Genomic DNA, 13837 nt, shown 5'->3' with positions numbered 1-13837 from the left:
TCTACTGTTGGGGAACACCAGTGTCGACAGTTCTTTTAAAAAAATGGTTGATACAATACAGAGAATAATGGTTGTACAATACAGAGGAGAACTAAAAATGCTAAGTTGTTACCAGATGTAATAAATTCAGCATGAGCAAATAAAAAAAATCAACAAGTACTGACATGCAATGACACAGCAGTTGCCTTTTTTTTTTTTGCTGTTGTTACTTGTAGCCCAGCCCTTCTCTACCCATGGAGTCACCTACTGGCAGCGTTTCACCATAAAGAACTTGACCACAAACAGAGTCCAGCTGAAAAACAAACTTCCACAGAGAGCTGTTGTTAACCACCTTCACCAGCCAAGTCAGCAGCATAGACTTAACATTTCCATATACACGCTATTTACATTTTTTAATGGAAAACACTTCACAGAAGCAGGCTGGGTACTTTTTCCATACTAAGTTAGTAATATTAACATTTACTATTTAACAAAAGAACGCAAAAAAGCTTGAGGACTTTTTTTATTTGGAAGTAGTTAAGGGCCCAAGCGTCCCTACACAGCACAGGTTGAAAGCCACAAGGAACCACACAGGAGTATGTTTGCACAATTTCCTGAGGTAGTGCCTTCCGTGTAGCTTTGCTAAACAGTGTATGTAGCCAAGAGCTTGATTAGGAGTCATTTACATAATGATCTGATGGATTTATTTTGCTTTTCTTCACAGAGAACAAACAACACATATAGTCAAGAATTTTCTAACTGTTGGTAGAAAAGTAGTGAGAAAATCTGCTAGAAAGACTCTTCCATTTTGATGGATCTTTCACTACAAGAATTTTTAGGTTCATTATCAGTCTACAACTAGTGTGTATGCACAGCAAATGAGTCCACAGCCAGGAGTTCAAGAAAGCTGCTCTAGAGAAACCACTCATTCCTCTGTTCATAGCAGATTTGGGAGAGATGGGCTCCATTAAGTCCCCAGACCACACCAGCAACTTGGGACATCTGTCTCCTGCACCAAGGTCCCAGTACAGCCAAACATTATTGGGGTCTACGGGTTCAGATTTTTAAGAGCTTAAAGAAAACCACTTCAAAAGGTGTTTTCAACTCAATATAAAACAAAATAAGCATTTTCCCAGACCCCGAATTAAAGTTCAGTGCTTAACTCCAGCACACCGACACTACTCGGTGCCCAGCTGCTGAGGAAGCAGATATTTTAGAGGAACAAGTTCTACTTCAAGTTATTCCTCTGAGGTTTGGTCATGACAGACAGCATTGATAGAAAGTCACCATTCAGTGGTTACTCAATTGCTTGCTCAGAATGACACAGTAATTTTATTCTGATTTTTAGTCCACAGAACAGAAGCCACAGCTGATACCCGTTCTCTCGAGGCTTTATGCTCTTTGGCAAGAAGTATGGATTTGTGTTTTTGTAGTGCCTACCACTTAGTGGTTGTGCATTACCCAAATAATTTATAACAAGAGGTGAGGAAGAAGGCTTGGAAACTAAACCAAACCTAAAACAGCCCTTTAAATCAGTATGTGGCGCAGGTCTGAGACTCTCATATGTTCTGAAAGGCATTTGAAAGCATGTAAACTTGCATTATCATCATGCATGTAACCAACTCTTACAAGTATTATCATGGGAACAAGAAACAGCAATACATCAACTGCTTGCAGGATTAGGCTTCAGCTATAAATCAGGAAATGAAACTTAAGATTACAGAACACAACAAAAAGGGTTAAAGAAACTCTCCCAGAAAAAGGTGCCATAAAAGAAGCAAATGGCACAAGACTTTATTCTAACACTGAATCAATATTAATTTAAAAGCCAACATTCATTTGAAAACATTCACCTGTAAATCAAAAAGTCCCCAAACATTAATTTCTGCATTTACACTGTTTGCAAAATATATTTAACTTAGCAGCATCCTTTTTTTTCTGAAATAATTGCTTACAAGATGAGAACTAAAACACAATCTCAAGTGTAGTAAAGGTAATTGCTGCACTTACTGCTCATGTCATGTTGATGTATTACTATGTATCAAAGGTCACAGTTCTGTACTCATACATTATCAAATTTGAAAGAGCAATATTCGATTGCGACCAACCTTTAAACTGACCAGAATGTGTGTGAAAATGGATGTCGGGCTAACTTAGGTTTTAAAAAAAATATTTTGGAAGCTGAGGGGTCAATCAAGCCAGACTGACAGGGTTAGGTGTCACTTCTGTGCATCTAATACTCTCTTAGATTATCAATGAGGTGCAGGACACTGATCACAAGCTAAAGCAGCTGTACTAATGAAAATGAAACAGTCTGAAAAAATTAGGTAATACAGGCCTGTGACACAGGGCAGTACCTTGTGGACAATAATGCAGGCATAAGGACATAAATCACCATTTAGATACAATAAAACTTGTAATACCCACCCCAAGGTATGTGTCTATGGAATCGCAGGCCAAAATCAGCATCTTCACAACTCCACAGTCCTCTCTGAAGTTACCACACAAGATTTTTATACTGATTCAAGGCAGGTTTTCCATGCCTCTACTTCAGTGCACACACAAAATTTCAGTTGTATGCCAGCCTGACCTTTGAGGGTGGGTAGCTGGGCGTTCGTGCCATGGTTCTTACAATTGATTGCAGCACAGATAAATGGGTCTTATCAGAACTTACTCAACCTTGAACAACTTTCTTTTCCTACACATACCAGTCCAACGGCAGGGCAGAGGCTGCACTGAAGAAGGTGAGGAACCCTCATTCCTCTTCTGGGAACATATGAGGTCCTTTAAAAACAATTATCTATGAAATCCAGGTTGATTGAATACAGCCAGCACAGAATGAATTACTGAACAGAATGAACACCTTAAAACTGTAAAACACTACTATGCAAAGAGCAGCCTCGTATCTCAGCCATCATCATAATCCAGATCAGATGAATATTCACTAGCTTTCTCAGAACCAGATTTTTCCTCAAGAAGTCACATACACAGCAAAGGCAGCAGATATTCAAACAAGCTATACGATTTAATTTGGTACTCTTAAAAATTTGCTTCATTTGGTAAAATAGTAAATTTCAAAAAGTGAGCACAAGTTTAAATATTTTTCTCAATTACAAGCAGAAAAGCTAAGACAGACATTTCATCAAGTCCATTAGACCCTAAGAATTCAAACTAATTAATGTCTTTGTCATTGATTTTAATCAAGGTGACACAACTACCCGTCAGGGCAACAGCTAGGATAAAATTATACCACTTATTAAAGATACTGTAATTTTTATAGTACATAAATACACATATCTTTTACTAACACAAACAGGTTATCACAACAATAAATATACAGGTTCTCCTGTTTAAATAAAAGCTTGATAAAAAAAGTTAAGTTCAACCATTCCTTAAGAAATATCAACTTTCATATTTCTTCTAAAACATCATTTAAAATAGTTTTCTCAAAATAAATTTTCTTGGTGGTTTTATAAAGTGTTTTTGTGTGCTGAACAAGTAAAAAATGAGTTTTGTCAACTGAGTAGAACTCCTTGAAGTGATGCAACGAATTAAGAGGGCAGACCATTTCAGGAGAGCTGGAAGGTCTTTGTTGCTTGAGTTTTCTACAAATCCAGCATCTCTATTTTCATTTAGGCAGCAAAATGGAAAGAGAAAGAGAGAAAGAATTATTATTTCAATGAGTTACAAATTTAGAGATTAATTTGAATTTACAAATTGAACACAAATCTGCAGATCTCCAGCACCTACACCCCTTGTTTTCTCCTGTATCTGATTTTTCCACAATTTTACTGCATGTATCTCCCTGGCAGTTGCAATCTCCCTTCTGCAAATTATTTTTGTCACACATTAAAAAGGTGACTACATGACTTCACAGTGGCAAAGGCTTATGAAGCCCTCCTGAAAGCATTAGTAATTGTTACTAGCAATATACCACCAGGTAGGTACAGAGGCAGTCCTGAAGTAGGTTTGTTCCCACAGTGACTACAGTGAGAAGTAAGGAGCATTATGAGAATTGGACAAAACCCTCCCTTCTATGTAAAAATTAAATCATGATTGAATTGATTTTATGCAACTTTGAAAGGGTTATATTATGATTCAGTGCTTTAGATTTTGCACTGTTGCCAAGTTAGATAACCTACCAAGAATCTCAGAAGTATTTGCTTTAATCCGAAAACCCCATGGTTTGGGAGCAAATCAATAATCAGTATAATCAATAGATTTCATTTTAAAACCCTTTGCTCTGCCCTGCCCATCATACACCCTTCTAGGTCTTACTCTTGCAGAGAAAAGATTGAATGTGACCTGACAGGAGCCCAGAGAGGTTCACAAACAAAAAGCAGTGGTGAAGAGAAGTCATATTCCTTGAGACTTATGATCTTAAGGGAAAACCCTTTTTTTTCTTTTTTTTTTTTTTTTTAAATCATATAAACATAAAATGGTTTGAGTTGGAAGGGACCTTAAAGATCTTCTAGTTCCAACCTTCTGCCATGGACAGGGACACCTCCCACTACACTAGGCTGCTCAAGGCCCAAGCCAGCCTGGCCTTGAACGCTTCCAGGGAGGGGACATCTACAGCTTCCCTGGGAAACCTGTGCCAGTGACTCACCACCCTTATCATGAAGAACTTTTTCCTAATGTCTACTTCTAATTTTCCCCCCCTCCAATTTATACCCACCACCCCTCATCCTATGGCTATATGCCCTTGTAAAAAGTTCTTCCTCAGCTTTCTGGTAGCCCTCTTCAGGTACTAGAAGGCCACTATAAGGTCTCCTTGGAGCATTCTCTTCTCCAGGCTGAACAAGCCCAACTTGCTCATCCTGTCCTTGTACAGGAGGTGCTTCAACCCCTCTGATTATCCAGGTAGCCCTCCTCTGGACCTGTTCCTTCAGTTCCATATCCTTCTTATGTTGAGGATTCCAGAACTGAAAGGCAGAAGTTCTTATTGTTAAACACTATTATAACTTATTCTATTTGTTGTGTAAGCAAATCCCAGTAGAGATCAAGCGCTAAGCAATTCACATCTACTCAGGACACCATCATTTTGCTACAAAGAGTCAGAATTCAGAGCATGAAGCACCCCTAATTTCAAACTAGCAGATACAATTTCAAATACGCCACGCTTCTGACAAAAGTCTACAGTTTGTCCTCTGTCAGAAGCAATGATCAGTTACTGCACACCAAGACCTAGAAGCCAATCAGTTCTATGGGAATATTAGCATGAAAAGAGTTGGTTGTAATTCCTCACCTTCATCACCCTCCACAAACTTGAGACCTGTGAATTCTGCCTAAAGATCACAGGCTGGAAGAGATGAGCACTGACACAGATAAGTACTTAACAGTTTCACAAATACTTTCCTTCCACTTAACCAAAATTTTTGGGTAACTGCCAAAAAACACTTCCACAAACTATCACACAGATCCTCTCACTTAACAGATTCTTAAATAAACAGGGAAAACACACCATTAGAACGAATCCATTGTTCAACAAACAATCTCCTATTGCCTCTCATTCTCAAGCTTCCTTTTAAACCCAAAGCCTCCTGCAAGGCTGTTTGTCCAAATCATTAGCAACTTTCAAACCTCCAGTCTGAGTTTATTGATGGAAAACTTACTTTCTTCCCAGTGTTTCTGCACTTGATGTATTTGTAGTCTTCTTATAAATGATTTTAGTAGGGATGCATCTTCTCTAGTCTCATGCATTACAAACATGAAACTTCAGAGGCTCCCTACACCAGATGTCTCGACAGGTTTGCATTTGTCAACACAAGAAAGTAACTGAATCACAAGATGCTAAGATCCAAGACACTAACTTTTAACCATATAACTAGGTACAAACAAACATTTTATACTAGGCAAAAAAAAATTAAGAAAAAACCCAAACAATCCACAAGACATGTAATGAACTGAGGACATAAATATTTCACCAGGAACCCTCAGTGAACTGGTCAAACAATGATTTGCCAAAGATGCAAAATGAGTCTTAAAGACTACTGTTACAGCAAAACATTCACAGAGAGGCCATTCTTTATCCTGCAGATAGTCTTCCTCATTGTGGAAGATCAAACCAACTTCACTCCAGAAGCAGCTCATTTAGAAGAGTTTTACATCCACTACTCTTCTACTGAAGTTGTTCAGACCTTATGAAGATTTAGACCTTTGCAGGTTTTAATAGCAGACTTAACTACTGACTAATGAGGCTTCCTCTGGCCTATTCACTTGTCCCTCACTACAGATCCATAAGTGCAGAAATACTGCTAAGTTCAGAACCATACACTCCAGAAGTGTTTCTCCTAGTCTTTGAAAGTTAATGTTATAAAAACTAATTACTGCTACAGTTTCACTAATCAGAGGTAGAAAAAAACTTCTAATTTTTTATGTTTAGATTAAAAAAAAGGCAACTTTGCTACCATCACCTCTAGTAACAGTCAGCGTTATTCTACCAAGTTGTTGCCCAACTTTGTTTCTAAAAAGCAAACACTTTGATATGATTGTCAATTGCATCCTTATTATTTCTGAATTAAGAACGTGGTATTAACCTGGGTATATATGGTCATGTAGTAGTAACCAAACCCTGCTACATTTTCTGAAAAAGTTTTTATCTCTTGATCAAGACCTTGTTCTGAGAGAAAACTACTCTTCCTTCCTGCCTCTCCGATCTATTTCACTCTGTTATTCTTTTCTTTAAATCTGTCCATTGGCTTCTACTCATGCACCCACATGAGGTTCAACCTTTTTCTTCTTGACTTCAAGACAAGCACATGTGCCCCTAGTTATTTGCTTTTGACAATTTATAGACTGGTGTAGAGGTTAAGCCAGCTTCCACATCATCTTGGTTTGTCTTTCCTTGCAAGCTTCTGCTTTTCTGGCATGTAGGTTGAACAGCTTTCTTGAAAAAAAAAAGATCTTCATATCAAGATTACATTAAATGGTCTATTTCTGTCAATACATCCAAAGGCAATTGCCTTCTCCTTTAGAATAAGTATTAGTTTGAAGTAGCATTCCTTCATCTCCCTGTTCTGCAGACTGCTTAGTAAAACTTAAATTTGACCAATTGACTCATTTCAATTTATTTTGAACTAGAACATTCATTTGTCTTTCATGGCAGGTTTTACATAGCCCAGACAATTCCTCCCTAATACATAAACTATGTTTGGATAAAAGCAGATCTCTGCAATTACTCACAATATTTCAAAAGCAATAAAAACATGGCACCAACAAGCTTGCCAAGTGTTACTTTACTACCCCACTCCATTTTGCTTTTCATCCAGGCCACGGGAAGAAAGGGGACATCTCAGGAATGTTTCCCAGAAATGAGATTTTCACAGGATCAGGCTTTTAAGTACTTTTGAAAACATAAGATTCAAGTACATACTAGGAAGTCAGAAGACAACAAAACATGGAACTATATGCATTTGTTATATTTCGCCTCTCCTATTTTCTTTCACCTCCTTATCTTTTGACAGTCAGTCCAGTCTGCAATTGGATTAAACACCACTGATAATTGTTGTATCTTTTGCTCTACATACGCCCACTCCCAAGCTTTTTGGGGTTATAAAGACATGACCAAGTGTGGACACTGCTGTTCACTGACAGTGGTTTTGGATTTCAATCCAATTCCTGTTGGACGGGCATCTTTTACTACCGCCACACCTGCAGCAAACAGAAGCCAAGGAGCAACTGCTGCAGAAACAGAATCCTCTTCTCACATTCTTATTAGGACTGCTGCACATATACTTGGCAGCAGTAACAAACAAATACTTACTCTAAATAGAGGAAAGCCCAGAGTCTATTACTATCAGGTATATCTCCCTAAGCCTGAATTAATTTACATATTAATTAACCATTTAACCTCATTTACTGCTTTAAAATCCTGCAAAATGAAGATCTTTCTGTACCAAAATACCAGGACATTCTCAACATCTTTTTCAAACCTTCTGAAGCAGTTAATGGAAACAACTGCTGGGACATTAAGTATGGAAGTCTTTCATGTGCTTATTCTCACTCATTCTCCTCCTCCTGAAAAATTCTAGATAGTCTCAGGTCTCAAAGCTAGGTTTTCACATTTTAACAAGTATTTGTTTTCACATCAGGTTAACAGCGTCTCTACTTGATCCTTCAGTGACATATTAAAGAGAAAGTATCAGTCATTCCTGTGGCAAGTTGCTAATGTCACATTTAAGAACGTTAGGAGAAATGTTTCCCTATCACCATACCAGATACTGAGACTCCCTTTTCAAAAAGAAAAAAAAAAAAAGATTCCCCCAACAACCTAGGAAGTATCAGAACACTTGAGAACACACACCTTCCAGGCCAGTTAAAAAAATTAATATATAGCTCCAATATCAACAGATTATTTTCTTAGTAAATTCAATAGACATTACATGCATTACAGCTCAGTGTTGCTTGTCATGGGAAGGACAAAATTACCCTACAAAAAAGCCTGACACCTAAGATACAAGGTTTTATAAGGACATAACACATGGACCTAGAATAACCTTCACTTCTGAATCAGTGGTAATTCATGCATTCATGTCCCATATGACGGATCATAACATCACATTTTACTTGGGTTTAGTACTTACATTATAAGTACATCAACAGCTCACTGCGCTGCATTACTTAGGTATTCTGTGATGTCTTGGTTTTTAATTTAAAAAAAAAAAATCAGCCTTTGAACAGATATATTCTTAAGGTACAAAAAGCAATGTCAAAATTAACATCTGAAAGTCTTAAAAAATAATAAGTAAGCTTTTTCCCCTTTCAGGCAAACTTATTTCTATTCTAAAGAAGTTGTGGAATATAAAATACATTCTCTTAAAATATTAAAAAATGCATTCCCCTACCACTTGGAACCCTGTACTTTTCTCATACTCTAAAACATGTTTGGAAAAGGGACTGTTTTTCTTTGCATTCCCAAACAAGACAGTCAGGCACAAGATGGTTACCTGTTTTTACTAACTGGTTTTTATATAAATACAGCCAAACACCTACAAGTAATCCTTTAATCACCTGTCTACATTGTCTGTTAAGACAACTAATTAAAATATGGATTGCAATTCAGTTAGTGAACCACAAAAAAAAAAAATCCTCATTTATCTAAATGCAAACTAAACTTGATTGTGATGTAACAGTTCAGCTTTCAAGCTAACCCCAAAGAATCAGAAAATAAAGCGTATATTTGGAAAAGAAAATTAATCAATCATTCCCGTTCATGTAATAATTATGTCTCATAAAGACTTGGATACTAACGTCACATTTAGAAGTATGTTTTTATTGTAGACAGCTTTTGCTGCCTTTACGCTGTAAGACCAGTTCAATTTGGAACCAAGACAATGAATAAATGAATGTTTTTGAAGTTTCTCCTTCCCTCCATATACTGAGGTACGTAAAAGTATCATTGTGTGATGCTCTCTGTAACAACTACCACTAAATCAATCAAGTCACACATGGTCAGCATCTATATCTAAAAAAAAAAACCGGTTGATTTAGGTACCTCACTTCCAGTCACCAGAAAATTCTAGTCTAGGTTCCCAACTGTTACATATTTTCAGTTAAATATAACGTGTCCTTAGCTTGAAAAGCTATACAATAAAGTACAGTTTCAGCAATCCACCAGCAAATATTCAGTGTAATTTTAACAATAAACAGCATCAATGGACTTTAGGCACAGTTAGGGAAGTTTTTTGGCAAAGGCACACATACTTCCCCTATTGATCAGAGTTCTATTTCTATTCTACCAAAGTCACCTTAGCTACATATAGATGAGCTCTTTATATAGCATCATATTCCTTCTGAACTTCTACAAACTAAGCATGGAATAGCTACATACAGCAGAACTGAAATGCTCTTCAGTTTTAGGAATCACAAAGCAAGTATTGCTGCTAGATGTCTTTATTTTTCTTTAACAAAACACACAAAGGCACAAAATTCACTTATATGTCATCATTATTGTACAGGTATAAATAGTGCTTTGTATTCAAGTACAATCAAGTGCAGAAACTCTCTATTTTATGTAAACACAAAACAGTTCTGTATGTATGTGCCTCTGGTTCATCTGCAACGCAAATACCAAAGGAGATGCCATTTATCCAAGTGCCGTTTAACTGAATTCTGTCAAAAAGTTAGACAATGAATAACATTAACAACACTGTAATGACACTTGCTGTATGCTTAAGTCAAATGTTGGATAACACTTTAGCTTGTAAACATCTGTGTATTTAAGATGTACTCAATTCATTTTAACAAGGCAGCATTAAAAAGTATCTTAAGTTCACTAGAACAAACTTGCTAGGTCAGTTGCTGCCAGTAATTGTTCTTAATGTGTGACAGCTAAAAAGGTATCAAACTATAGGTCACCTCTAGCAAAGCTCAGAACTAAATTTTTAAATACACAAACTTAATAGCTACAACTGTTAGACTTCAACCAACTATACATTCTGTGAGTTAACTTTAAGACACATGCTTAACTTAACAATACCCACTTTTACACATAGCTTTGACACACTGTGGCAGTTGAGACAGTTTAAGCTCAAGCGAGATTTTTAAGTTGTACCATTAAAAAAAGCTCACCTGAATAGTAACAACAGGCATGAACAAAGCTAAAAGCTAGCTACAGAAGGCACTTGAAGTACATTATTCTGTTTTCATTAAAGAGTCTTCACTTTGTTCAGCTGAAATAGACTCTGGAATAGAGTCTTTCGTTGTTGAAACATTTTCTGTTTCTTCTTTTTCAACTTCTTCGGCTTGGTTATCATTTAGCTGCTCAGGACTTGGTGCTTTATCATCCAGCTCTTTTGTCTCAATGACACGTGCCTTTTCTTCTTCAGATTCTGTGAAGTGAAAAAATTATGAAATAACCATTTCCAGAAATGAAGGGGTAGCAAACAAAGCAACATTTTGCAATCGTACACAGGTTTTGACTAGTCACTGCACAAAGTTCTCAACTATTTTATTTTTCTAAAAAGAGTGGCATGGGTAGAACCTGTAAAATTTAAGAAAAAAAGAAAATACCAGGGAAAAGAGTTCAGAACCCTCTATGAAAATATTGTGTTATTTGTATATATTCACTCTCAACAATCTTTCTAAGATTGTTCACTAATGTGAGAGTGTCAGAAATAAGACATGATGGCAATTCAGCTTCTTTCTGCTTCATAATGAGGTTTTACAAGTTTACAAGTTAGCTTCTTCTGCAGGATTTCAATCTGTACATAGAATCTAAATATTTTATTTGACAGAAATTACTTCAAACATAAGGAGCCAAATAACTAGAAAAACACAAAAAAACCCCCACAGAATAATCTAGGTCTCAACTTCCCTAAACAGCTAATTAAATATACCGTGCATTCTCAACCTTTCCCCAGGAAATGCAGGAAGGATACATATGAGTATTTTTTACTCTTAATCTGTCTCTAAAGTAGTAAATTCTAGCTTCACAACAGGCTTTCAGTAGCATATGAGAAATAAGATAGTCACATTTTGAAGCAAGCATAAGCACTGAAAAACAGAACTTTAAGTATTGCACTAAATGATACAAAAGTACTGTAGAATGATACTATTGATGGAGGTTTATTTATTGACTAGTCAATACTAGCCAGCATTAAGGCACACTGTGAAGGAAGACTGTTTGCAAGGCTGATGCAAAGTTACAGCTCAAAAACGTTAACTTTTGATAAATATGAAGTTACAGACATTTCATAAACACACTGGGTGTCTGAAAGTAGTCAGACTGCTTCAAACTGATATTCACAGAATTCAGAAGCAGGGCTGAAAGTTTTAAAACTGTTGCTCTGGCTTCACGGGTCACAACTGACAAAAGTAACTGCCGCACATCCTGGTCCAACAGACCTGGCAGAACTGCCACCTGCCACTAAGAACTTAAGACCTCTCTTCCCACACACAGCAGCATGTTCAATACCTTTCTCCTCATCCAATTATTTCAAGGCTCCACTTCAATCTGCTCAGTGCAGCCCAGGTTCACTTTTTCCTCTGATTCAATCCTCCAACTTAACAAGTCTGCAGCCAACTTATCTCCTGATTCAACTTCCTTCCCTGCTTTCTCAATCACAAGCTGCTCCACACCTGTCCTGGCTCCTTGTTTCACAATTTTGCTAGAGCCATCTATCAGATGCTCAACCCTCCTATTTCTGCCCAGGCAAATTAACGTCATAACCATTTCCGATTATTTCACTCTTCCTGCTCTTCAGTTTCCTTCTTGATCCCACTCCAGCCTGTGTTCAATCTTTATCTCCCAACTGTCAGTTTTCTTTCTATCTCATCTTTGCACTTTTTCTTCAGCCTGAAATTCTATGAATAAGTTTGTGCCTTTACTTGCTACAATCACTCCACTCTTGAGTTACATTCCTTCTTCATTGCTACTGTTCGGGCTCAAGTCAAAGAAAGCACAAGATGTGCGGAAGAGACAACCCTATGCCCTCTCAACTAACCTGTAGCACAGCCCAACCACTACTTGTTTACAGAGTTATGGTCTTGCAGTTCTAAACAAAATGATGCTTAGCACTCTACAGAGTAAAGAGACTACTCAGTCTGATCAGAGGGATACCCTTCATCTACATGTTTGAAGACAGATCCAGCAACAATCAGCTGCTACAAGAAGCAAGTAGAAGCTTCTAATGAAAAGAAGAAAACCTGAGTGAGTGCATATTCCAACTATCTATATTCAGAGAAAAAAGACACTGCTTTCATTTTTATATTCTACTGAAAAGTATGGAGAGCTTGCTTCTGTAAGAAAAGAATTTGGGGTATTACATCTTTTCTTTTCACCTTGCTCTCAATTAAACTCAGCAAAACTCTTGAAACTCTCCAGAATGTAAAGTTAAAACAAACGAACTCACATGTAAAATTTTGGTCTAATAATTAAGTCTGACAAAGTTATAAGGATCTATAGGTCATCTAAATGAGAAGCCAGAGTAGTAACAGTAAGTGATGCTACTACTCCAACTATAAACATGACCAACCTTCATTAAACATACCCAGTGATTCTATTTTAAATAAACCAATTAATGGGAAGCTTGCCTGAAGTCAACTTGATCTCAATATTACATGATTTAAGTTATTGTAAGAGCAGTAGCTAAGAAAAAGCTCTGACTGTAAACTTAATGACAAAAAAAAATCAGTATCCTTGATGATTAATACTTAATCAATGATTTAACTGAAGAATGTAGCTACACAAATACGATCTCAACACTAAGCAACCCTATGCTGGCCTGTAGCAAATTTAAGAGCCGTATTAACGTAACTTGAAAATTCTACTCCTGCCTACAAAAGTTCTTTCTCCTCAACATTTCTACTTAGTACTTAGAAAACACATGTACTTCAGACTGGAAATAGTCAGCCATACCTCCCCTCCTCTTGTTGCAGAGAATATTTCACTGCATAACCACTACAGTCACAACACTGCATCACTATTAAATTAAGTAGAAGACGCATGTCTGTTATGCAAGAACTCACAAAACCAATCAAAATAGAGCTACTTTACTTGAACTTAGTGTAGGAAAAACACAACCTTAGCACAACTAATGTCTGGAGGACATTAGACTTCCACACCATTTTCAAGACCTTTGGGACAAGCTTTCTCCCCACTAGGGTAGACTTGCAGAGTGCCATGCATCTGAAATATCTTTAAGGGAGATGTGTTTCACAGTAGTCTGCATTCATGGCTTTGAGATCACAGAAAGCTATCATGAAGCCTTTGAAAAAGAAGCCAAATAATGGCACAGCATTTGATTCCTGTGCTTTTGTCCCCTGCCAAAAAAAGGTAAGCTATGTTGTTCAGCAAAATGGAACTCTGGTAGACTGGAAACATACTAATTTTTAAACCAAAATAACTTTTTTACAA

At 37.0% G+C, this 13837-nt stretch overlaps 1 protein-coding gene across 7 annotated transcripts in view; it reads right to left on the bottom strand.

Annotated features, from left to right (window-relative positions):
- Positions 1 to 3357: 3357 nt before the first annotated feature.
- LNPK (lunapark, ER junction formation factor) overlaps positions 3358 to 13837 on the bottom strand; it is a 49691-nt gene continuing 39211 nt past the window's right edge. For 5 of the 7 annotated variants that reach the window (XM_069861077.1, XM_069861080.1, XM_069861078.1 and 2 more), the window contains one exon: positions 9858 to 10811. In XM_069861077.1, the coding sequence (XP_069717178.1) occupies positions 10615 to 10811 (197 nt within the window). In that variant the 3' untranslated portion in view covers positions 9858 to 10614. Of the gene's footprint in view, positions 3602 to 9857; positions 10812 to 13837 lie in introns of those variants that run through there. The other 2 variants (XR_011337737.1, XR_011337738.1) reach the window with 2 other exon arrangements.

The sequence above is a fragment of the Phaenicophaeus curvirostris genome, chromosome 7, assembly GCF_032191515.1.
Source record: "Phaenicophaeus curvirostris isolate KB17595 chromosome 7, BPBGC_Pcur_1.0, whole genome shotgun sequence".
NCBI lineage: Eukaryota > Metazoa > Chordata > Aves > Cuculiformes > Cuculidae > Phaenicophaeus > Phaenicophaeus curvirostris.
The sequence above is the reverse complement of the archived record's forward strand: the minus strand, read 5'-3'. Positions and strand labels throughout refer to the sequence as shown.